At 43.5% G+C, this 25,231-nt stretch overlaps 1 protein-coding gene across 2 annotated transcripts in view; it reads right to left on the reverse strand.

The window, feature by feature from the left end:
• LOC137372081 (endoplasmic reticulum junction formation protein lunapark-like) overlaps positions 1-25,231 on the reverse strand; it is a 130,084-nt gene that overhangs the window by 56,229 nt on the left and 48,624 nt on the right. For both annotated transcript variants that reach the window (XM_068035460.1, XM_068035461.1), the window contains exon 7: positions 13,944-14,027. In XM_068035460.1, the coding sequence (XP_067891561.1) occupies positions 13,944-14,027 (84 nt within the window). The remainder of the gene's footprint in view (positions 1-13,943; positions 14,028-25,231) is intronic.

Consider the following 25,231-nt stretch of genomic DNA (forward strand, 5'->3'; position numbering starts at 1 on the left):
ACAGTGCAAGGATTCCTCACGTGCATCAGTAGCTGTGTCTTCAATGGGTAGCCCTGGTTTCCCGAAAATTCACTTCTGAAGTTGAGGGGGGGACCTGAAAAGCTGTGGCACCTGGGACTGTCCAAGTATGTAGCTGCCGTGGCTGCGTCCCAGGAAGTGGTAATGAAAGCGTTTCCTGTTGACAAAGGCAGCTGGCTGGTCCATTGGAGCCTTGATGGCTACATGCATGCAATCTATCGCACCTTGCACCTGGAGGAATCCAGCGATGGTCCTCTCTGTCTTACTGTCATGGTCTGTCTGGTTGTGAACATATTTGCTGGCCCACTTGAATAAGGCATTGGTCACCTCCTTGATGCAGCAGTGGGATGCTACCTGTGAGACCCCAAACATGTCCCCAGTGGAACCATGGGAAGATCCAGACACGTAAAAGTTAAGTGCCATTGTGATCTTCAGGGCCACTTAGCGTGACCACCAAATCCCATAGGTCGCAACTCGTCCTGTAGCGTGCCGCAAACGTCAGTGGCAACTTCCCCGGAGGCCTCAGCTCGTGCCCTCATTACAGCCTTGGTTGAAGCATGGACAAAAGAACTGAACTCAAGAGATGAGGTGAGGGTGACTACCCTTGACATCAAGGCAGCATTTGACCGATTATGGCATCAAGGGGCCTCGGGCAAAATGAAGTCAATGGGCATCAGGGGGAAAACACTCCGCTGGTTGGAGTCATACCTAGCGCAAAGGAAGATGGTGGTGGTTGTGTGAGGTCAATCATCTGAGCTCCAAGACAAAACTGCAGGAGTTCCTCAGGGTAATGTCCTCAGCCCAACCACCTTCAGCTGCTTCCTCAATGACCTCCCTTCAATCATAAGGTCAGAAGTGGGGATGTTTGCTGATGATTGCACAATGTTCAGCACCATTCGCAACTCCTCTGATACTGAAGCAGTCTGTGTAGAAATGCAGCAAGACTTGGACAATATCCAGGCTTGGGCTGATAAGTGGCAAGTAACATTCGTGCCACACAAGTGCCAGGCAATGACCATCTCCAACAAGAGAGAATCTAACCATCTCCACTTGACATTCAATGGCATTACCATCGCTGAATCCCCCACTATCAACATCCTAGGGGCCACCATTGACCAGAAACTGAACTGGATAGCCATTTAAATACCGTGGCTACAAGAGCAGGTCAGAGGCTAGGAATCCTTTGGTGAGTAGCTCACCTCCTGACTCCCCAAAGCCTGTCCACCATCTACAAGGCACAAGTCAGGAGTGTGATGGAATACTCTCCACTTGCCTGATGGGTGCAGATCCAACAACACTCAAGAAGCTCCACACCATCCAGGACAAAGCAGCCCGCTTGATTGACACCCCATCCACAAACATTCACTCCCTCCACACCGACGCATAGTTGCAGCAGTGTGTACCATCTACAAGATGCACTACAGCAACGCACCAAGGCTCCTTAGACAGCACCTTCCAAACCCACGACCTCTACCAACTAGAAGGACAAGGGCAGCAAATACATTGGAACACCACCACCTGCAAGTTCCCCTCCAAGTCACACACCATCCTGACTTGGAACTATAATCGCCGTTCCTTCACGGTCGCTGGGTCAAAGTCCTGGAACTCCCTTCCTAACAGCACTGCAGGTATACCTACCTCACATGGACTGCAGCGGTTCAAGATGGCAGCTCATCACCACCTTCTCATGGGCAATTTGGGATGGGCAATAAATGCTGTCCTAGCCAGCGACGCCCACATCTCATGAATGAATTAAAATGAAGAAACTCAGAAGAAGTGGAAAGAGAAAAAGAATCATCATTGCACTAGAATGTAACAACATCCTTCAGGTTGTGCTAAGGATAAGGAAGCGAAAAGATACAATTAATGTGTATTACAGATCACCAAACAGTACAGATGAAACAGTGATATGCAATAACAAGTTAAGGTACAAGGTGAGGGGAACTGATAGGGTCGATAGAGAGAAACAATTTCCTGTGGTTGGGGAGTCTAGGACTAGGGCAAAATAGTCCAAAAATCAAAGCCAAACCTTTTAGGAGTGAAATTAGGAAACACTCCTACACACAAAGCGCAGCAGAAGTTTGGAACTCTCTTCCATAAACAGCAATTGATGCTCGACCAATTGTTAAATTTAAAACAGAGATTGATAGATTTTTGTTAGCTAAAGATATTAAGAGATATGGAGAAAAGACACACATATGGAGTTAAGCAGATCAGTCTTTATCTCATTGAATGCTGGAACAGGTTCAAGGGGTTAAGTGGCCTATTCCTGATCCGATGATCAATAACATGGAATGACTTTAGCTATCTCAAGAGACTGAAATAAAAGGTAATGCACATATTCGAGTGGGAAACGCTCTGTATTGAGGACTGCTTCCTAGATCAATTTATTTCTAGACCAACAAGAACAGAAACATTGCTAGATTTAGTTCTGAAAAATGAATTTGGGCAAATAACTGATTTTAGAGTAGAATAACTAGAAAGTAGTGACCACACATAGGAAGAACACAAGAACAAAAAATGATAATGAAGTGTTAAAATAAAAGGATGCTAGACTGGTAAAGGGCAAAATTAAGTGAGATAAGCAAGAATCTGGCCAAAACTAACTGGTCAGAAAAGTTATCAAACAGATCAACAGACCAGACCTTTAAATGAATTGGGTAACGTACAAAACATATTCCTAAAAAGGAGGCGAAAAATCAAAGAATCAAGATCTGTGGATAAATCAAATAAAACTAAACTGAAACTTAAACATGTGGTATATGATAAAGCTAGGGCTAAAATTACTGAAGAAAATAGTGAGGAATATAGAAACTTTAAGAAAAAAGTAGAGATGGAAGGGCTACATAAAAATGAAAGAGACCATCAGCTAAGAGAAAACATAGAAACAGCATTCATAAGCAAATAAAAAAAGAAAAAAAAGTCAACAGGATAGGATTACTAGAGTTGATTCTAATTGTAGAAAATGAAGGTATGGCAAACATTTTAAGTAACTATTGTGAAGTAGGAATTCAGGTATTCTATGCCTACAATTGCATTGGGATCCAAATGTTTATCCTCAGCACAATCCAATTACTCCAACTTCGAACAAGGTTCCACACCTACCTGGTCGGTAAGCAGTTCACTGTGGAAACTGACCAGAAACCACTGGAGATGATCGAACCATTGACAAGCGCACCACCTCGACTACCAGCAACTTCTAGTGAAAGTACAGGGTTACAACTTCGATGCCTGCTGCAAACAGGTACCAAAATGGTTGGATATGCTGAGCAGATTGCCAAATCCAAACAAGAATGAAGTAGTCCTCCTGGACTTCCGTTATGTACATTATCACACAGACTGGTGCAGCTCAATTATGTGCGTACTAAAGAAGGATGGAGCAATCAGGATACGTCTAAATCCGAGACACTGAACCTGTCCCCCACCCTCCACCACACAAGATTCCAACATGAGAGGAATTGAATCCAAAGTTCACAGGAGCAAAATTCTTCTCCAAGTTGGATGCAAACATGGATATTGGTCAGTACACCTAGTTAAGGAATCTCAGAAAGTCACCACCTTCAGAACACCATTTGGAAGATATTACTTCCAGAGACTACACTTCAGCTTATGTCAGTCAAGATCTGTTTCAGCAGCATATGGATAGAATTATAGAAAACGCACCTGGATGTATATGCTTTGCCGATGATATTTCTGTAATGGGCAAAACCAAAGAAGAGCATGATCGAAATCTTCATTTGCTGATGGCGGTAGCTCATAGCGAACGGTTTGTTTTTAACAGCATGACGTGCCAGGTGACTGTAAGTCAGATCAACTTCTCAGGCAAAGTCAAAGATATAAGGCATATGCCTACCCCACAAGACAAAGATGGTCCACAGAGATGTCTTGGATTTTTGAACTTCCTGGTACCATTCCAATTTTTTTTGACAAAGCATCATCACTGAGAGAGCTCTTAAAGAAAGACATACCATATGTGTGGTAGGAGGATCATCAGCATGTGTTTGAGTCTCTCAAACAAGCATTGTCAGCAGAAATCTGATGGAGAGCTTTGGGCACAATCACTTGTTTTCATTTGATGGTTATACCTCTCAAGATACCAAGTTTATCTCTCAGGCCAAAAGCATCTGAGGGTTTCTGATACCTCTTTTATCGTATCAGGCCATCCTTCTATAATGACTCTCCACAGTGCCTTCAGTTGTGGGTCATTGGCTGTTTCTGCTTGCAGTTGGTCACAGTCGTGGTGACCAAAATGCAATAAATAGATTCTGAGCACATCTTCCACCTTGATGTCCATGCTGTCTATTTGTAGATCCAGATCATCTCGAGTGATTTGTGGTCGGTTTCCACAGTGAACAGCTTACCAAGCAGGTAGGTGTGGAACCTTGTGATCCCAAACACCAGAGCAAGTGTTTGACGTTCTAAGTTTGAGTAATTGGATTGTGCTGAGGATAAACGTTTGGACCCCAATGCAATTGTAGGCATAGTATACCTGCATTCCTACTTCAAAATAGTTACTTAATATTTATTTATTTTATTTATTTAGAGATACAGCACTGAAACAGGCCCTTCGGCCCACCGAGTCTCTACCGACCATCAAACACCCATTTATACTAATCTTACACTAATCCCATATTCCTACCACATCCCCACCTTCCCTATATTTCCCTCCCACCTACCTATACTAGGGGAAATTTATAATGGCCAATTTACCTATCAACCTGCAAGTCTTTGGCTGTGGGAGGAAACCGGAGCACCCAGCGAAAACCCATGCGGTCACAGGGAGAACTTGCAAACTCCGCACAGACAGTACCCAGAATTGAACCCGGGTCGCTGGAGCTGTGAGGCTGCAGTGCTAACCAATGCACCGCCATACCTTCATTTTCTACAATTAGAATAAGCCCAGTAATCCTATACTGTTGACTGTTTTCTCTTTTTTTTCTTTTTTCTATTTGCGCTTAAGATTTTCTTGCATATGCACGCTGCATGTTCTGGGAGGGTCAATTGATGGAATCGTATCCTCTCTGATGTGCAGTACGGCCTCCACGTCCTTCTGGTAGTGTGGTGACCAGAATTGTACGCAATATTCTAAGTGTGGCCTAATTAAGGTTCTGTACAGCTGCAACATGACTTGCCAATTTTTATACTCTATGCCCCGACCGATGAAGGCAAGCATGCCGTATGCCTTCTTGACTACCTTATCCACCTGCGTTGCCACTTTCAGTGACCCGTGGACCTGTACGCCCAGATTGCTCTGCCTGTCAATACTCCCAAGGGTTCTGCCATTTACTGTATACTTCCCACCTGCATTAGACCTTCCAAAATGCATTACCTCACATTTGTCCGGATTAAACTCCATCTGCCATTTCTCCGCCCAAGTCTCCAACCGATATATATCCTGCTGTATCCTCTGACAATCCTCATCACCGTCCGCAACTCCACCAACCTTTGTGTCGTCCGCAAACGTACTAATCAGACCAGCTACATTTTCCTCCAAATCATTTATATATACGACAAACAGCAAAGGTCCCAGCACTGATCCCTGCGGAACACCACTAGTCACAGCCCTCCATTCAGAAAAACACCCATCCACTGATACCCTCTGTCTTCCATGACCGAGCCAGTTCTGTATCCATCTTGCCAGCTCACCTATGATCCCGTGTGACTTCACCTTTTGTACCAGTCTGCCATGCGGGACCTTGTCAAAGGCTTTACTAAAGTCCATACAGATAACATCCACTGCCCTTCCTTCATCAATCATCTTCGTCACTTCCTCAAAAAACTCAATCAAATTAGTAAGACACGACCTCCCCTTCACAAAACCATGCTGTCTCTCGCTAATAAGTTTGTTTGTTTCCAAATGGGAGTAAATCCTGTCCCAAAGAATCCTCTCTAATAATTTCCCTACCACTGACGTAAGGCTCACCGGCCTATAATTTCCTGGATTATCCTTGCCACCCTTCTTAAACAAAGGAACAACATTGGCTATTCTCCAGTCCTCTGGGACCTCACCCGTAGCCAATGAGGATGCAAAGATTTCTGTCAAGGCCAGAGCAATTTCTTCCCTTGCCTCCCTCAGTATTCTGGGGTAGATCCCATCAGGCCCTGGGGACTTATCTACCTTAATGCTTTGCAAGACACCCAACACCTCCTCCTTTTTGATAATGAGATGACTGAGACTATCTACACTCCCTTCCTTAGGCTCATCATCCACCAAGTCCTTCTCTTAGGTGAATATTGATGCAAAGTACTCATTTAGCACCTCTCCCATTTCCTCTGGCTCCACACATAGATTCCCATCTCCGTCCTTGAGTGGGCCAATCCTTTCCCTGGTTACCCTCTTGCTCTTTATATATGTATAAAAAGCCTTGGGATTTTCCTTACTCCTGTTTGCCAATGACTTTTCATGACCCCTTTTAGCCCTCCTAACTCCTTGCTTAAGTTCCTTCCTACTGTCTTTACATTCCTCAAGTGCTTCATCTGTTCCTAGCCTTCCAGCCCTTACAAATGTTTCCTTTTTCTTTTTGACTAGGCTCACAATATCCCGTGTTATCCAAGCTTCCTGAAACTTGCCAAACTTGTCTTTCTTCCTCACAGGAACATGCTGGTCCTGGATTCTAATCAGCTGACGTTTGAAAGACTCCCACATGTCAGATGTTGATTTACCCTCAAACAGCTGCCCCCAATCTAAATTCTTCAGTTCCTGCCTAATATTGTTGTAATCAGCCTTCCCCCAATTTAGCACCTTCACCCGAGGACTACTCTTATCCTTATCCACAAGTACCTTAAAACTTATGGAATTATGGTCACTGCTCCCGAAATGCTCCCCTACTGAAACTTCGACCACCTGGCCGGGCTCATTCCCCAATACCAGGTCCAGAATGGCCCCATCCCTAGTTGGACTATCTACATACTGTTTCAAGAAGCCCTCCTGGATGCTCCTCACAAATTCTGCCCCATCCAAGCCCCTAGCACTAAGTGAGTCCCAGTCAATATAGGGGAAGTTAAAATCACCCACCACCCTGTTACCTTTACATCTTTCCAAAATCTGTCTACATATCTGCTCCTCTACCTCCCGCTGGCTGTTGGGAGGCCTGTAGTAAACCCCCAACATCATGACTGCACCCTTTCTATTCCTGAGCTCCACCCATATTGCCTCGCTGCATGACCCCTCTGAGGTGTCCTCCCGCAGTACAGCTGTGATATTCTCCTTAACCAGTAATGCAACTCCCCCACCCCTTTTACATCCCCCTCTATCCCGCCTGAAGCTTCTAAAGCCTGGAACATTTAGCTGCCAATCCTGCCCTTCCCTCAACCAAGTCTCTGTAACAGCAACAACATTATATTTCCAAGTACTAATCCAAGCTCATCTGCCTTACCTGTTATACTTCTCGCATTGAAACAAATGCACTTCAGACCACCAGTCCCGCTGTGCTCAGCAACATCTCCCTGCCTGCTCTTCCTTTTAGTCCTACTGGCCTCATTTACTATGTCCTCCTCATTTATTTCACTAGCTGTCCTACTGCAATGGTTCCCACTCCCCTGCCACACTAGTTTAAACCCTCCCGAGTGACGCTAGCAAACCTTGCAGCCAGGATATTAGTGCTCCTCCAGTTTAGATGCAACCCGTCCTTCTTGTACAGGTCCTATCTGTCCCTGAAGAGAGCCCAATGGTCCAGATGTCCGAAACCCTCCCTTCTACACCAGCTGCTCAGCCACGTGTTTAGCTGCACTATCTTCCTATTTCTAGCCTCACTGGCACGTGGCACAGGGAGTAATCCAGAGATTACAACCCTAGAGGTCCTGTTTTTTTTTTTAAACTTACTACCTAACTCCCTAAACTCCCCCTGCAGGACCTCATCACTATTCCTGCCTATGTCGTTGGTATCGATGTGTACCACAACCTCTGGCTGTTCACCCTCCCCCTTCAGAATGCCCCGTCCGTTCAGAGACATCCTTGACCCTGGCACCAGGGAGGCAACATACCATCCTGGAGTCTCTTTCACGTCCACAGAAGCGCCTATCTGTGCCCCTGACTATAGAGTCCCCTGTAACTATTGCTCTTCTGTGCTTTGTCCCTCCCTGCTGAACAACAGTGCCAGCCGTGGTGCCACTGCTCTGGCTGCTGCTGTTTTCCCTTGATAGGCCATCCCCCCCAACAGTATCCAAAACGGTATACTTGTTAGAGAGGGGGATAGCCACAGGGGATTCCTGCACTGACTGCCTGCCCCTTCTGGCAGTCACCCATCTATCTGCCTGCACCTTGGGTGTAACCACTTCTCTAAAACTCCTGTCTATGAAGCTTTCCGCCACCTGCATGTTCCTAAGTGCATCCAGTTGCCGCTCCAACCGATCCATGCGGTCTGTGAGGAGCTGCAACTGGGTACACTTCCTGCAGATGTAGTCGCCCGGAACGCTGGAAGCGGCACGGACCTCCCACATCTCACAGGTGAAGCACTTCACCCCTCTGTCATTCTTAGCACTAATTAGTTAATTAATATAAAATAAATACTTATTAAATCCTTACTAAATTATGATACACTTAACTATGTGGTCCCTATTGCTAGATTTCTACAATAAATACTAAATGCTAACTAAATACAGTAATCTCCTCCCTCTGGTTTAGTTACTCTACTTATTAATTCGTGTTTTAATCAATTTTTTTTTATCAGTTTTATCTTCAAATTCAGTACAGATTCCCTACCAGCCAATCAGGTCACAGCTTTCCTGTGACGTCACTTTTTCAGTTTTTTTTCCCTACCAGAGGTAACTTACCGGTCTGGAACTCCGCCCTCCAAGTCTGCTCCGAGAATCCTCGAGGTAAGTTTTTTATACTTACCGCATCTGGAACTCCGCCCTCCGAGTCTGCTCCGAGTCACTCAATGAGTGACTCATTGCCCAGGTACACTTATTGTAGCTCCTGGACTGACTCAATGCGGGTAACCTTGGTCTCTTCTGCTATAATGGGTACCTTGGTGATCTCGTGGACAGTCACCATGTTGAGGTCCTTACATGCTGGTAGTCTTGCCAATCCTGGGCTGCTCGTGTCTACCAGGTAAAATATTTGTGGTTTCCATGCCAACTTGCCATTTATGCATTGCATTACTAGCGTGCCACTGCAAGGAATGGGTGACCCATTGTATGCAGTTAACTCTGCAGTTGTCAATTGCATCATTAATTTCCAACGACCCCGGTACATACGATTCAAGATTCGGACTGGTAGGACATTTGCACTAGCTCCTATGTTCAATCTTATTCCTGAGTGTGTTTGCCAACTTAGGCACATGATATTTATAAGCAAAAACTTCCAGTTTTTTTTGAGTTCATCAACATAATGTGTCAGGTTCACAACGTGAAACACCTGCTTGTCTTGTGGCTGAGAATCACTCCACTCTGAGCCTTGTCTCAGGTTTATTTCGCTGTGGCCTTAGTGCATTGGCTTGCATTTACACAGGTCTCTGGCATCTCCTTGCTGCTGATGCCCTGTTGCTGCGCCTATCTTCTGTTCATTTGTGTCCTATTGTGAATTCTAGCTGCGTCTTTGGAGCCGGATATCTTGCATGGGCGGGCCCAGTGTCCTTTTGCATCGCATGCCTTGCGCAGATCTTGAAATGCAGGACAACTTCGCAGTGAGTGGGACCAACCACACTTACCACACAGCTTGCTTTCTTTTTGCGAGTTGGTTACAGTGCCGATACTGTCAGCTGCATCTAGTGCTTGCAGATGCTGTTGTCCAGCTACAATGGCTTCGTATTTCCTGCCATCTTCTTGCAGCGCATCAATGCTGTGACCTTTCTTTTCTCCCAAGAGGTCTTTTTGAAATGCTTCAATAGGTGTTGAGACAATCACCAGCTCCATTATTTGCTCAGACAGCTCAGTTTTGGAAAAATCGCATTTGTTGCCCTTACTAAGGCATCTCCTTACGATTTAATCTATTGATTCCTGTGGCTGTTGCCTGTAGGACATCAATTCCAGGCGAAGAATTCTAAGATTCATTTGTAATTGGTGCTGATCTTCTAGCACTTACCACATCTTTGCAGGATCTTTCTGATCCTCTACAGATAAGCTGAACGGTATTGATTCTGTACAACCCCTCATTTCCAACTGCTATCAGTATTTTCGCAGCCTGCTTCTCTGGTTCTACAACCGCTTTGTCGATGAAGCATTACTGCATTCTTTGTTTAAAAAGTTTGAACTCTGATCGTATATCAATGGCCTTCCAATTCATGCTGGGAAATTTAATATCCATACTTCTGCTGTTCTTTTGCTTTCTGTTCTGTATTTAACTTTGTTCAGCTCTGTGTATGCCTTCAGCATTGTGTTTTCTATTTGTGTTTTAAAACCTGTTTTAAAACTTGTTCTATTAACTTTGCACCGTTCCTCCTTTAAGAAATGCTTTTTTTCAGGCTAGCTGCTTTGACAGAGCATAACAGGTGCTTGACAGTGTTCTGTTTTTTTCTCTTTCAGCACTTGGTTTGTATGTGTACACAACTGATCGAAAGGCAGTTCACGGGTTTTCCCCCTTTGCTTTTTTTTGCTAGAGTTTATTTAACATCTTCAAGCTCGACTGGTATGATGATTTTTTTCAGCTTGAATGCTTTAATGGAGACTCTGCTGTGTTTGTGGGGGGGGGGGGGGGGGGCGGGGTTCCTGCGCTTTTGTTTGCACTATCGGACTTTGCTTTTTTTTTAGTTCACGCGCTTTCAGGGTTTCCCCTTTTATTTTCTCTCACTCACGCTGAGCTTTTAGAGAATGATTTTTTTTTTGACTCTTCAAAGGCTTTTTTCGTTAAAACTGGGATTTCTCAATTGCCGGCACAATGACTCAACCAATCGCTTGCTTTTCAACCACGCTTCTGTTCTATGGAGCTTTTCCCATCCTTCCAAGATAAGTAGCTTTCTTTCACTCTTTTCAGGTACTTGTTTCAAAGTTTCTTCACTTGTTACTTCAAATTTTCTCTTCTGTTTTCTGTACTTGTTTTAAATTTTATTTGCAGTTTTCCCCATGGTTTTCAAGCTTATATCAAACCTTTTCACCACCGCTGCCACCATAATCATGAGTTTCTTTTGCTATCTTAAGCAACACAATGAGGTATGTGGATTCTAGTTCCTCGAAGGTCTCTAGAAGATTAACAGCTAAACCAATGCACACTATACAGAGTAAACTATACATAGAACCTTTGTCCTGGGTAGGACAGTGCAAAGTGACGTTGGCTTCTCGTCACATGGCTACATCCTGGTATTTAGCTCATTAGCATATTAAGTTCTTAAAGGGACATCACTCTTAAAGCGATCATACAACATACTACAGGAAGCTACGCAACTATTGCTAGAGATAATTGTAGAAAAGGAAGTGACTGAAAAAATTAACAGAATTAAAGCAGATAAGTCAGTGAGCTGGATAGCATCTACTCCAGGCAGTTGAAAGAAGTCAGAGGGAGACAGCAGAGACTTTGCCCACAATTATTTAAGTACACAAATCATGCTGTGGGACCGGAAAGTAGCCAATGTTGCACCCGTAATCAAGAAGGGAGAGGAGGATAACTATAAAGCAATTAGTCAGTTGTGGGCAAACTCTTAGAATCTGTAATTCAAGATAAAATTAGTGAGCATTTAAACCCTTGGGTTAATGACAGTTAGCATAGATTTGTTAAAGACAAGTCGTGTTTGACAAATTTAACAACAGACTTTGAAGTGAATGGATAGATAGATAAAGGGAATACAGTAGATATATGTGAATGAGAACATAGGAACATACAGTCCCTCGAGCCTGTTCTACTTTTCAATAAGATTATGGATGATCTTCTACGTCAACTCCACTTTCCCACTTGATCCCCAAATCCCTCAATTTCCTCAGTCCAAAACTCTATTAATTTCAGCCTTGAAAATACTCAATGGCTGCGCATCCACGGCCCTCTGGAGTAGAAAATTCCAAAGATTCACAACCCTCTGTGTAAAGAAATTTCTGCTCATCAGTCCTAAATGGCCGACCCTTTATCCTGAGCCTATGCCCTTTAGTCCTAGACCTTCCAGTCAGGGGAAACAGGTGCTCAACATCTACCCTGACAAGCCCTCTCAGAATCTTACATGTTTCAACAAGAGCACCTCTTATTCTTCTAAACTCTAGAGAGTGTAAGACAATTATACTCAACCTTGCCTCATAGGACAACCCTCTCAGCCCAGGAATCACTCTTAGTGAACCTTCACTGCACCTCTTCTAAGGTGAGTATATTCTTCCTTAGGCATGGAGACCAAAACTGTGCACAGTGCTCCAAGTGTGGTCTCACCAAAGCCCTGTACAACTGCTGCAAGACTTCCTTATTCTTGTACTCCAACGTCCTCACAGTAAAGGCCAACATGCCATTTGCCTTCCTAATTGCTTGCTGTATCTGCACGTTAACTTTGTGTTCTGTGTACAAGGACACCCAAATCCCTCCGAACACCAACATTTAAAAGTTTTTCACCATTTAAAAATATATTTTCTTCTATTCTTCCTCTTAAAGTGAATAACCTCATTTTTCCCCATATTATACTCCATCTGCCACTTTCTTGTCCACTCACTTAACCTACCTATATTTCTCTGCAGACTGTTCGTGTCCCCTTCACAGCTTACTTTCCCACCCAACTTTGCATCGTCAGCAAACGTGGATACATTACACTCAGTCCCTACACCCAGGTCATTACAAACAGCTTAGGCCCCAGCAGTGATCCTTGAGGCACCCCACTAGTAACAACCTGCCAACCTGAAAATGACCCATTTATTTCTATTGTTTTCTGTCCTTTAGTTAATCTTCTATCCATGGTCATATATTACTCCCAACCCCATGAGCCCTTATCTTGTGCAACGACCTTTCGTGTGGCACCTTATCAAATGCCTTTTGAAAATTCAAATATACTACATCCACTTTCCCCTTATCTATCCTGCTAGTTACATTCTCAAAAAACTCTAGCAGATTTGTCAAACATGATTCCCTTTCCTAAAAACATGTTGAGTCTGCCTAATCATAGTATGATTTTCTAAGCGATCTGTTACCACTTCCTTAATAACGGATTCCAGCATATTCCCAATGACTGATATCAGGCTAACTGGTCTGTAGTGCCTTTTTCTCTTTCCCTGCTTTCTTGAATAGTGGTGTTACACTTGCTACCTTCCAATCCACTGGGACCATTCCAGAATCTAGTGAACTTTGGAAGAACATGAGTGCATCCACTATCTCTGCAGCCATCCAAGATATAGGCCATCAGATCTAAGGGATTTGTCAGCTTTTAGACCCATTAATTTCTCCAGCACTTTTTCTTTGTTAATATTAATTACTTTTAAGTTCTGCACTCTCATTAGACCCTTGGTTCCCCACTATTTTGACTGTGAAGGCACAGAAAATATTTGTTTAATGTCTCTGCCGTTCCCTTATTCACCGTTATAATTTCTCCCATCTCAGTCTCAAAGGGACCCATGTTTACTTTCGCTCTCTTCCTTTTTACATTCTTGTAGAAACTCCCACTATCAGTTTCTATATTTCTTGCTAGTTTACTCTCACTCTATTTTCTCCCTCTATCAATTTTTAGTTATCTTTTGCTAGCTTTACAGAAAGCATTTGACAATTTTTATGCAAAAAGGAAGGTTGGAAGTAAAAGCTCAATATAAAAGGATTGGTTTAGTCTATTTTAGCCCAATGGAAACATAGCATTTCCCCTATAATATAAATGAAATTCATGTGCCAATTTCAAGCTTTATAAAACCTGTTGAATTCCATAATAGTTCATTCTTAAAAGATATTCAGATGTTTCATTGTATTCTAACTACAACAAATTAACTAAATGAAAAGTTATCAGAGCCATGAAACTTGTTTTCACACGCAACAAAAAGAAAATAAAGACAATTATGCACTTCTCTCTAATCTTCACTATCTTCTAGCTTTACACACTTACTTTAGCCTTCTTGGATTCTGGATCAAATCTCTCCAAAATTAGTTTGGCATTCTTGTATGTCTCCTTTTCCATGACCTCTTCAAGCTATTTGGAAACACATTAGAGTCACATATCAATGTTGGTCATATTTATAGCATTAGTTATACTAGTATGAATGTTAACTGACTGCAAATAACAACACACAAGCTCAAAAGAGTCAAGTGCAGCAGGGTCTTTATTGGAAACATTCCTATGAAAATTATATGAGATGTGGCAACAATGACCCCCATCACCTCTGGCTGGTACTCTACTCATCACTTAAAATATTTGATTTTTATTAAAAAGTTAACAAATTCAGTAACTTTATCCAGTGAGCATCTGACCCATGCAGATTTGCTGAATAAAGGGCAGTAGTCAGACAATACCTCCGGGCTAGGGAGGGGCAGGGGTGGGGGCATCATCTAGCACTGTTGACCAAAATGCGTTTGCAGGAATGTTGGATGAGGACAGGATGAAGCTTAGCTGTGATCTTTCCCATGGTGAAATAGCTTGTAAGTATAAAATTGGCACAACTATTTCAAATGTAAGCACTGGAATAGCTCACAAAGATACACTTTCCAAAGAATACAAGAGATAAAACTGTCCTGCATACACCAGTATTAAATGTTACAGAACATGGTAGCTGGCAACACAAATTAAATTTGGTAATAATTTTGCAAGTACAAAAATGCTCTTGTCTTTCATATTTGGAGTTTTTGTGACCGAATTATGAAAAAGAACAGACAATAGTGAAGGTCAGAGTGATAAAGGTAACAATTATGCTGGGCAAAGATAATGTTATAGGAATAATAAAAGGCCCTTAAAAATAAAGGAGCGATGAAAAATAAGTATATATTAAAATGCCTGTATAGCAATGGACAAAGCATCAGAAAAATAAAACCGTATCAAGTCACAAAATGTGAGAAAAACACCAACACGGCATATAGATTTTTATTTTATTCATTCAAGGGATTTGGGCGTTGCTGGCTAGGACAGCATTTATTACCCATCCCTAATTGCCCTTGAGAAGGTGGTGGTGAGCTGCCTTCTTGAACCTCTGCAGTTCATTTGGGGTAGGTATACCCACAGTGCTGTTAGGAAGGGAATCCAGGATTTTGACCAAGCGACAGTGAAGGAACGGCGATTATAGTTCCAAGTCAGGATGGTGTGTGACTTGGAGGGGAACTTGCAGGTGGTGGTGTTCCCATGCATTTGCTGCCCTTGTCCTTCTAGTTGGTAGAGGTCGTGGGTTTGGAAGGTGCTGTATGACTATGTCAGGCTGTTGCTTGACTAGTCTGTGGGACAGCTCTCCCAACTTTGGCACAAGCCCCCAGATGTTAGTAAGGAGGACTTTGCAGGGTCGACAGGGCTGGGGTTGCCGTTGTCGTTTCCAGTGGCTAGGTCAATGCCAGGTGGTCCGTCCGGTTTCATTTCTTTTTATCGACTTCGTAGCAGTTAGATACAACTGAGTGGCTTGCTATATCATTTCAGAGGGCATGTAAGAGTCAACCACATTGCTGAGAGTCTGGAGTCACATGTAGGCCAGACCAGGTAAGGGCAGCAGATTTCCTTCCCTAAAGGACATTAGTGAACCAGATGGGTTTTTACAACAATCGACAATGGTTTCATGGCCATCATTAGACTAGCTTTTTAATTCCAGATTTATTAATTGAATTCAAATTCCACTTTCTGCTGTGGTGGGATACCCTGGGTCTCTGGGTTACTAGTCCAGTGACAATACCACTACGCCACCGCCTCCCCTCCAGCATATAGATAGGATAAGGACAGTTACCCAAATAAGAGCTCTGTGCACAAATGCATGCAGTATAAGAAACAAAACAGTTAAAATAGTAGCACAAATTCAGCTTTAAGAGTAGTATGTAGTAGCTACCAAAGAGGCCTGGCTACACGCTGTGCATGACTTGAAGCTGAAATGACAGGGAAATTGGGAAAGGAGGAGCAGCAACATTGTTGAAAGACACAAATAGGTCACAAAAACTCCAAATTGATCAAAGAAAGATAGCAAAATAATCTTTTGGCTGAATGATTGATGGGGAGTACAGTAGCATAGTGGTTATGTTACTAGACTAGTGACACAGAGACCTGGACTAAAGATCCAAAGACATGAGTTCAAATCCCACCAAGGTAGCTGGGGAATTTAAGTTTATTTCATTAAATAAAAACCTAGAATAAAAAGCTGGTAGCAGTGGCGATAACCTTGTAACTATGGATTGTCGTACAAATTAGATTGGGCGGCTAGTTTTTTCGGTTGGCACGGACATGATGGGCTGAATGGCCGCCTTCTGTGCCGTAATTTTTTTATGGTTCTGTGAGCCTTTATGGGGTCCAGAGTCAATGTTGAGGACTTCCAGAGCCACTCCTTCTGGACTATATACAACTATTCTCCCACCTCTGGTGGTTCTGTCCTGCCCTAAAGGACATTAGTGACGAGATGGGTTTATTTATTCTATTTAGAGATACAGCACTGAAACAAGTCCTTCGGCCCACCGAGTTTGTGCTGACTAACAACCACCCATTTATAGTAATCCTACGTTAATCCCATATTCCCCATCAGATCCCCACCATTCCCCAACCACCTACCTACACTAGGGGCAATTTACAATGGCCAATTTACCTATCAACCTGCAAGTCTTCGGCTGTGGGAGGAAACCGGAGCACCCAGCGGAAACCCACGCGGTCACAGGGAGAACTTGCAAACTCCGCACAGGCAGTACCCAGAACCGAACCCGGGTTGCTGGAGCTGTGAGGCTGCGGTGCTAACCATGCGCCACTGTGCTGCCCCCGAGTCTTCCCTCAGCCTTCTCTGCTCTAAGGAAAATAACCCTAGCCTATCCAGTCTCTCTTCATAACTGAAATGCTCCAGTGCAGGCAACATCCTGGTGAATCTCCTCTGTACCCTCTCCACTGCAAACACATCCTTCCTATAGTGTGGCGGCCAGAACTGTACACGGTGCTCCAGCTGTGGCCTAACTAGCATTTTATACAGCTCTATCATAACCTCCCTGCTCTTATATTCTATGCCTCGGCTAATAAAGTCAAGTATCCCATATTCCTTCCTAACCATGTAATCTACCTGTGCTGCTGCCTTCAGTGATCTATGCACAAGTACACCAAGGTCCCTCTGATTCTCCGACTTCCTAGGGTCCTACCATCCATTGTATATTCCCTTGCCTTGTTAGTCCTCCCGAAATGCATCACCTCACACTTCTCAGGATTAAATTCCATTTGCCACTGCTCTGCCCATCTTACCAGCACATCTATATCGTCCTGTAATCCAAGGCTTTCCTCCTCACTATTTACGATGCCACCAATTTTCGTGTCATCTGCGGACTTACTGCTCATACCTCCTATATTCATGTCTAAATCATTAATGTACGCTACAAATAGCAACGTTCCCAGCACCGATCCCTGCAGTACACCATTTGTCAGAGGCTTATAATCGCAAAAACAACCCTCGACCATCACCCTCTGCCGCCTGCCACTAAGCCAATTTTGGATCCAATTTGCCAAATTGCCCTGGATCCCATGGGCTCTTACCTTCTTGACCAATCTCCCATGCGGGACCTTTTCAAAAGCCTTACTGAAGTCCATGTAGACTACATCAACTGCTTTACCCTCATCTACACACCTAGTCACCTCCTCGAAAAAAATTAATCCTTCATATCTACTCTATCAAAGCCCCTCATAATTTTGTACATCTCAATTAAGTCACCCCTCAGCCTCCTCTGTTCTAAGGAAAACAACTCTAGCCTGTCCAATCTTTCCTCATAGCTGCAACTTTCAAGACTTGGCAACATTCTTGTAAATCTCCTCTGTACTCTCTCCAGAGCAATTATGTCGTTCCTGTTATGTGGTGACCAGAATACGCAATACTCATGGCATCAGGTCAAACATGGGCTAGGAAACCTACTGCTGATTACCACTTACCACCCTTCCTCAGCTGATGAATCAGCATTCATTCATGTGGAACATCGCCTGGAAGAAGCACTGAGGGCAGGAAGGGTACAGAATGCAGTCTAGGTGGGGGACTTCAATGGTGATCACCAACTGTGGCTTGGGAGCACCACTGATGAGTGAGCAGGCGGAATCCTGAAGGACATAGCCGCCAGACTGAGCCCGCAGTAGGTAGTGAGGGATTCAACACAAGGCAAAAGCCTACTTGACCTGGTTTTCAACAAGCTACCTGTCGCAGATGCATCTCTCCATGACAGTATTGGCAGAAGTGACAATGTAGAGATTAAGTCCCATCTTCACACTGAAGACACCTTCCATCATATTGTGTGGCACCAGCACAGCGCTAATAATTTTTTAATATTCTTTCACGGGATGGCAGCATTGTTGGCTAGGACAGCATTTGCTGACCATCCCTAATTGCCCTTGAGAAGGGCGTAGTGAGCTGCCTTGAACCGCAGCAGTCTATCTGGTGTAGGTACACCTACAGTGCTGTTAAGAAAGGAGATCCAGGTTTCTGACCCAGCGACAGTGAAGTAACGACGATATAGTTCCAAATCAGGATGGCGTGTGTGTTTTGGAGGGGAATTTGCAGGTGGCGGTGTTCCCTTGCATCTACTGCCCTTGTCCTTCGAGATGGTAGAGGTCACTGGTTTGGAAGGTGCTGCCGAAGGAGGCTTGGTGAGTTGCTGCAGTGCACCTTGTAGATGGTACACACTGCTGCCGCTGTGCGCCAGTGGTGGAGGGAGTGACTTTTTAACCTTGTGGATGGGGTGCCGATCAAGCGGGCTGCTTTGTCCTGGATGGCATCAAGCTTCTTGAGTATTGTTGGAGCTGCACTCATCCAGTCAAGTGGAAAGTATTCCATCACACTCCTGACTTGTGCCTTGTGGATGCTGGACAGGCTTTGGGGAGTCAAGGGGCGAGTTCCTGCAAAATTCCCAGCCTCTGATCTGCTCTTGTAGCCACAGTATTTATATGGCTGGTCCAGTTAAGCTTCTAGTCAATGGTAACCCCCAAAATGTTGATAGTGGGGGATTCAGTGATGATAATGCCGTTGAATGTCATGGGGAGATGGTTAGATTCTCTCTTGTTGGAGACAGCCGGTGCCTGGCACTTGTGTGGCATGAATGTTACTTGCCAAGCCTGAACGTTGTCTAGGTCTTGCTGCATAGGGACACGAACTGCTTTAGTGTCTGAGGAGCTGTGAATGGTACTGAACACTGTGCAATCATCAGTGAACATCCCCACTTCTGACCTCAAGATGGAAGGTCATTGATGATGAAGCAACTGAAGATGGCTAGGCCGAGGGCACTACTCTGAAGAACTTCTGCAGCGATGTCCTGGGGTTTAGATGTTTGACGTCCAACAACCACAACCATTTTCCATTGTACTAAGTATGTATGACGCCAGCCCGTGGAGTTTTTCCCAATTCCCATCGACTTGAATTTGCTCGGGCTCCTTAATGCTGCATTCAGTCAAATGCTGTCTTGACGTCAAGGACAGTCCCTCTCACCTCACCTCTGGAATTCATCTCTTTTGTCCACGTTTGGACCAAGACTGCAATGAGGTCAGCAGCCGAATGGCCCTGGTGGAATCCGAATTGAGCATCGGTGAGCAGGTTGTTGTTGTGTAAGTGCCGTTTGATAGCACTGTTGATGACACCTTCCAACGCTTTACTGATGTTCGAGTGTAAACTGATGGAGCAGTAATTGTATGGATTGCATTTGTCCTGCTTTTCGTGGACAGGAAATATCTGGGCAACTTTCCACATTGTTGGGTAGATGCCAGTGTTGTAGCTGTACTGGAACAGCTTGGCTAAGAGTGATGCTAGGTCTGGAGCGTAAGTTTTCAGTACTACTGCTGGGATGCTATCAGGGCCCATAGCCTTTTTTTGTATCACGTGGAGTGAAGACTGGCATGTGATGCTGGGGACCTCAGGAAGAGGCAGAGATGGATCATCCACTTAGATTTCTGGCTGAAGATGGCTTCAAATGCTTCAGTCTTGACTTTTGCACTGGCCTACTGGGCTCCCCCATCACTGAGGATGGGGATGTTTGTGGAGCCTTCTCCTCTGGTTAGTTGTTTAATTGTCCACCACCATTCATGGCTGGATGTGGCAGGACTGCAGAGCTTTGATCTGATCCATTGGTTGTGTGATCGCTTAGCTCTGTCTATTGCATAGATACAGAAGAGATCTAGTAACACAAAACTGGGCATCTATGAGGCACTGTCAGCCACCAGCAGAACTGTATTCAACCTCATTATCAGCAAGGCAGGGGGACTAATCCTAGTGCAATGAGCATTACAGATCATGCCAGGAGCAGTACCTAAAAATTAAGTGCCAAGCTGGTGAAGGTACAACACAGGATTACATGCATGCTGAACATCGGAAGCAGTATGACACAAGACAGAAGCGATCCCACATCCTCAGCCGGCCACGGCAATATTCGAACTGAAGCACAGCTCATTGTCAAGTAGGATGCCGAATTTGCAACGGTTTGGTTTAGCCCAAGACTGTCACTAGGGAGGGGGATGGAATCAGTGACAAGGGTACAGATATTATGGTGGGGGTGAAGGCAATACGCCTTCGGGCTACAAAATGCTTAACTAGACAAAACAGCAGGTCATCCGGGAACGTATGCTGGAGAATCAGTCTGACAACACAGAAGGTTTTTTTTGAGGAGGTAACAGAGAGGGTTGATGAGGGAAATGCTATTGTTGTGGTGTACATGGACTTTCAAAAGGGGTTTGATACAGTGCCACACAACAGACTTGTGAGCAAAGTTATAGCTCATGGAATAAAAGGGACGGTAGCAACATGGGTACGAAATTGGCTGAGTGACAGGAAACAAAGAGTAGTGGTTAATGGATGTTTTTCGGGCTGGAGGAAGGTTTGTAGTAGAGTTCCCCAGGGATATGTGTTAGGACTCTTGCTGTTCCTGATATATATTAATGACCTAGACCTTGGTGTACAGGGCACAATTTCAAAGTTTGCAGATGATAAGAAACTTGGAAGTATAGTGAACTGTGAGGAGGATGCTGTCGATCTTCAAAACGACAGACAAGTTGGTGGAATGGGCAGACAGGTAGCAGATGAAGTACAATGCAGAGAGAAATGTGAAGTGATTCATTTTGGTAGGAAGAACATGGAGAGACAATATAAAATAAATGATACAATTCTAAAGGGGGTGCAGGAGCAAAGGGACCTGGATATATATGTGCATAAGTCATGGAAGGTTGACAGAGCAGTTAATAAAGCATACAGTGTCCTGGGCTTTATTAATAGGGGCATAGAGTACAACAGCAAGGAAGTTATGTTGAACTTGTATAGGACACTAGTTCGGCCTCAGCTGGAGTATTGCGTCCAGTTCTGGTGCCAAGCTTGAGGAAAGATGTGAGAGCTTTGGAGAAAGTACAGAAGAAAAGATTCACGAGAATGGTTCCAGGGATGAAGAATTTCAGTTATGAAGATAGACTGGAGAAGTTAGGACTGTTTTCCTTGGAAAAGAGAAGGCTGGGAGGTGATTTGATAGAGGTATTCAAGATCATGAGGGGTCTGAACAGAGTAGATAGAGAGAAACTGTTCCCACTCGTGAAAGGATTGAGAACAAGAGGGCACAGATTTAAAATATTTGGTCAGTGAAGCAAAAGTGACATGAGGAAAAAAATTTTCACGCAGCGAATGGTTAAGGTCTGGAATGCGTTGCCTCAGAACATGGTAGAGGCAGGTTCAATTGAAGCATTCAAAGGGGAATTAGACAGATATATGAAACGGAAGAATGTGCAGGGTTACAGGAAGAAGGCAGGGGAATGGAACTGAGGGAACTGGTCTTTCAGAGAGCCTTTGTGGACACGATGGGCCGAATGGTCTCCTTCTGCTCTAACGATTCTGTGAAGTTGGGGGAAGATGGTGGTAAGGTAGGGTTGGGTGTCGTTCATATGTGTGGAGCAAACATATTTTCGGATGATGTAGTTGAGGGTTGGCATGTAAATGAGAAATAGGAGGGTGGTTCAAGATAGATCCTTGAGGGAATCCAGAGTTAATGATGCATAAATGTTTATAAACATTCCATAAACTTCAGAACATGTCTTAAGTCGAGCAGAAAGAGAGGGGAAGGAGAGTGCAAGGGCCTTTCCCAATCCAATTTGAGATTTTCCTTTCAAATAAAAGCAGCTGAATTTTGAAAGCTTCTTGGTCAAACAGGAAGGTTTCAATTATCCTCCTTTGTTTTTGACAGTTGGAAAATGTTAACATTCGTGGCTGTTGCAAGACAGAGTAAGAGGGCAAGAAGAATGAGAGTGAGCACAAGAGACAGCATACTCAAAGCAAGAGAAAAAAAAGAGAAAGGGAAGTGGTTTCTTAAAAAGGCTTCCTTTTCGAATGGTGAAACCTGTGTAACACAAAATATCGGTGAATATCTGTTGTAAATTATACCAAGTTTCCCCATTTCATAGGTTGCCTCACAGTGAGGAGAATCAAATATCAGTGAAGGAGGTACTGAGACAGAAGCACTGAGGCAGTAAACTAATAATAGCTCAGAAGTGGATGGTGCTGTGTGGATCACCACTGGAGATGAGATGGGTTGTTTCAAACGTAGGGATGCAACAGCATTACCTTCCTTGAAGGACTCAAGAATAAGTAAAATGAATAGGTAAATTTAATCATGACAGAGATGACTGAAATAGCACAACAGAAAAAATGTGATGGTGGAATTCGCAGGAACCCATGGTAAATTGCCATTTTGTTTCCGGTTACAGTAAAATTCTAAAGTGCAAACCATTTACTTCAGGGAAAAGAAGTGCTAAGGAGCAAAATATTCCAAAATCCTCAAAGCTTGTTAATTGTACTTAACAGCTTCATAGAGAAGAAATGTCAAATATTGCTAATTGTTTAAATATAATGAGGAGAATAATTACATGCACCTACTTCAATAATGGAATGTACAAAAATCTATCAGCAGTCATTATTGAAAGTTATTAGACATGACAGTAAATGACAGGCAATTCTTCAGATTTATTTCCTCATAGCACTTAATGCTATTAATTTAAAGAAGGCTGTTAGCAGAGTGCTTTAAGAAATAAAGTCTGTGTGCCAATTAACCGCTGTCAGCATTGATTTTAGATTATTTATTAGCAGAAGCAATTAGCTTGGTGCAAAGCTCCACAAAAGCTCAATAAACGCAAAAAGGAGCAATGAAATTTCCTTTAATGACATATAAAGGCCAATATCTCATTTGCTTTACAGTTAATCTCAAACCATCAGTGTGGAGAGAAAGTTGCAATGTTCTTGTAAGGCAGGATAAAATTAAATTTAAAATAAACCTGTTTCCTGCATGAATACAGGCAAGAATCAACTGTTTGAAAACTGTACAAATTCAGTTTGATCTGCTTTAATTTATGCTGATCTGAAATAGTTTAGGTGAGTATACAGGTCCCAATGAACTGACAAAATTTAAAACTGATGTGCAGAAAGGAATAGAACATCTGCTAACAGGGCTTACACAAAGCTGAAAGGACTCAACTTAAGCAGAAAGACAGATGGGAAGAAACTGGCAATGCCCGATGTCAAAGTAGCTCTGATTCTTCTCAAATGGTATCACTTTTGAGACATCAAAATAGATACCACTATTTGGAATTCATATACAAAATGCATAATGAATACACACTAAGGCATCTGTACCACAAATTCTACATGCATTGGATTATTTCTGCCCTTGTAGTCAATTCTAAAATAATATTTTCTAAATTGTGTCAGCTGTGTCTCAGTTGGTAGTGCACTCACCTCTGGGTCATAAGGTTCAAGGACCTTAAGCACAAAAATCAAGGCTGACATTCCAGTGCAGTACTGAGGATGTGCTGCACTATTAGAGGTGCCTTCTTTCGGATGAGACATTAAACCAAGGCCACATCTGCCTGCTCTGTTGGATGTAAAAGACCCCAAGGTACCATTTCGAAGAAAAGCAGCTGAGTTATGCCAGTGCGCTGGCCAATATTTATCCCTCAATCAACATCACAAAAACAGATGTTATCATCATCACATCGCTGTTCATGGGTGTTTGCTGTATGCAAAATTGGCTGCCGCATTTCCTGCATTACAGCAATGACTACACTTCAAAAGTACTTCATTGGCTGTAAAGCACTTTGAGACGTCCAGTGGTTGTGAAAAGCGCTATAAAAATGCAAGTCTTTCTTTTATTTAATCATAAGAATAATAAACCTCATAAATGATTGTAAAAAGGACACTGCTGTACAAGATAATTGTCTGGAATGGATGAGTATTGTAAATTCAATAAAGTACAGTGCTCATGATAACACTACTCATTCAAAGAATGTAAAGGAATGATGGGAAATCTGGTTTGGTTAACAATATTTTTAATAGTAATAAAAAAATGATTAAATCTTTGTAGTGAAGATATCAAAGCACTACTACCATGCTACATTCAGAACAGCTCAAAACTATACACTCAGGAGTCTTTGTGGGTCATCAGCAATAGCAGAATTGTATTCCACCATAATCTGTAACCTAATGGCCCACTCTACAATTACCATCAAGTCAGGAGACCACCTTAGTGCAATGAAGGGTATAGAAGAGCACACCAGGAGCAGCACCAGGCTGCTAAATAGGAGGTGCCAACCTGCGACGACAGTACAATATGCATGCTAAACAGTAGAAGCAGCATGCTATAAGCAATCCCAAACCCAAAGCTCTTCAGTCCTGCTAACTTCACTGATGAATGGCAGCAGACAATTAAACACTTAACGGAAGGAGGGTCCCATCCTCCATACGAGCGAAGCCCAGCATGTGAGTGCAAAAGAACAAGGCTAAAGCATTTTCAACCATCTTCAGCCAGAAGTGCTGAGTGGATGATCCATCTTGGCCTCCTCCTGAGGTCTCCATCATTACAGAAGCTGGTCTTCAGCAAATTCAATTCAGTCCAAGTGATATCAAGAAAGGGCTAAACGCAATGCATACAGCAGAGGTTTTGGGTCCAGACAAGATCCTGGCTGCAGTGCTGAAGACGCGCTCCAGAATTAGCCACGTCGCTAGCCATGCTATTCCAGTACATTAACAATGCTGACACCTACCCAAACAGTGGAAAATTGCCGGGGTATGTCCTGCCCCCAAAAAGCAGTTCAAATGCAACTTATCCAATTACTGCCCTATCGGGCTACTCTCAGTCTTCAGCAAAGTGATGGAAGGGGTCACTGACTGTGCTATTAAGTGGCCCTTATTCACCAATAACCTGCTCAACAACATTCAGTTTGGATTCCACCTAGACCACACAGCTCCAGGC

This window comes from Heterodontus francisci, chromosome 7 (genome assembly GCF_036365525.1).
Source record: "Heterodontus francisci isolate sHetFra1 chromosome 7, sHetFra1.hap1, whole genome shotgun sequence".
In the NCBI taxonomy this organism is placed as follows: Eukaryota; Metazoa; Chordata; class Chondrichthyes; order Heterodontiformes; family Heterodontidae; genus Heterodontus; species Heterodontus francisci.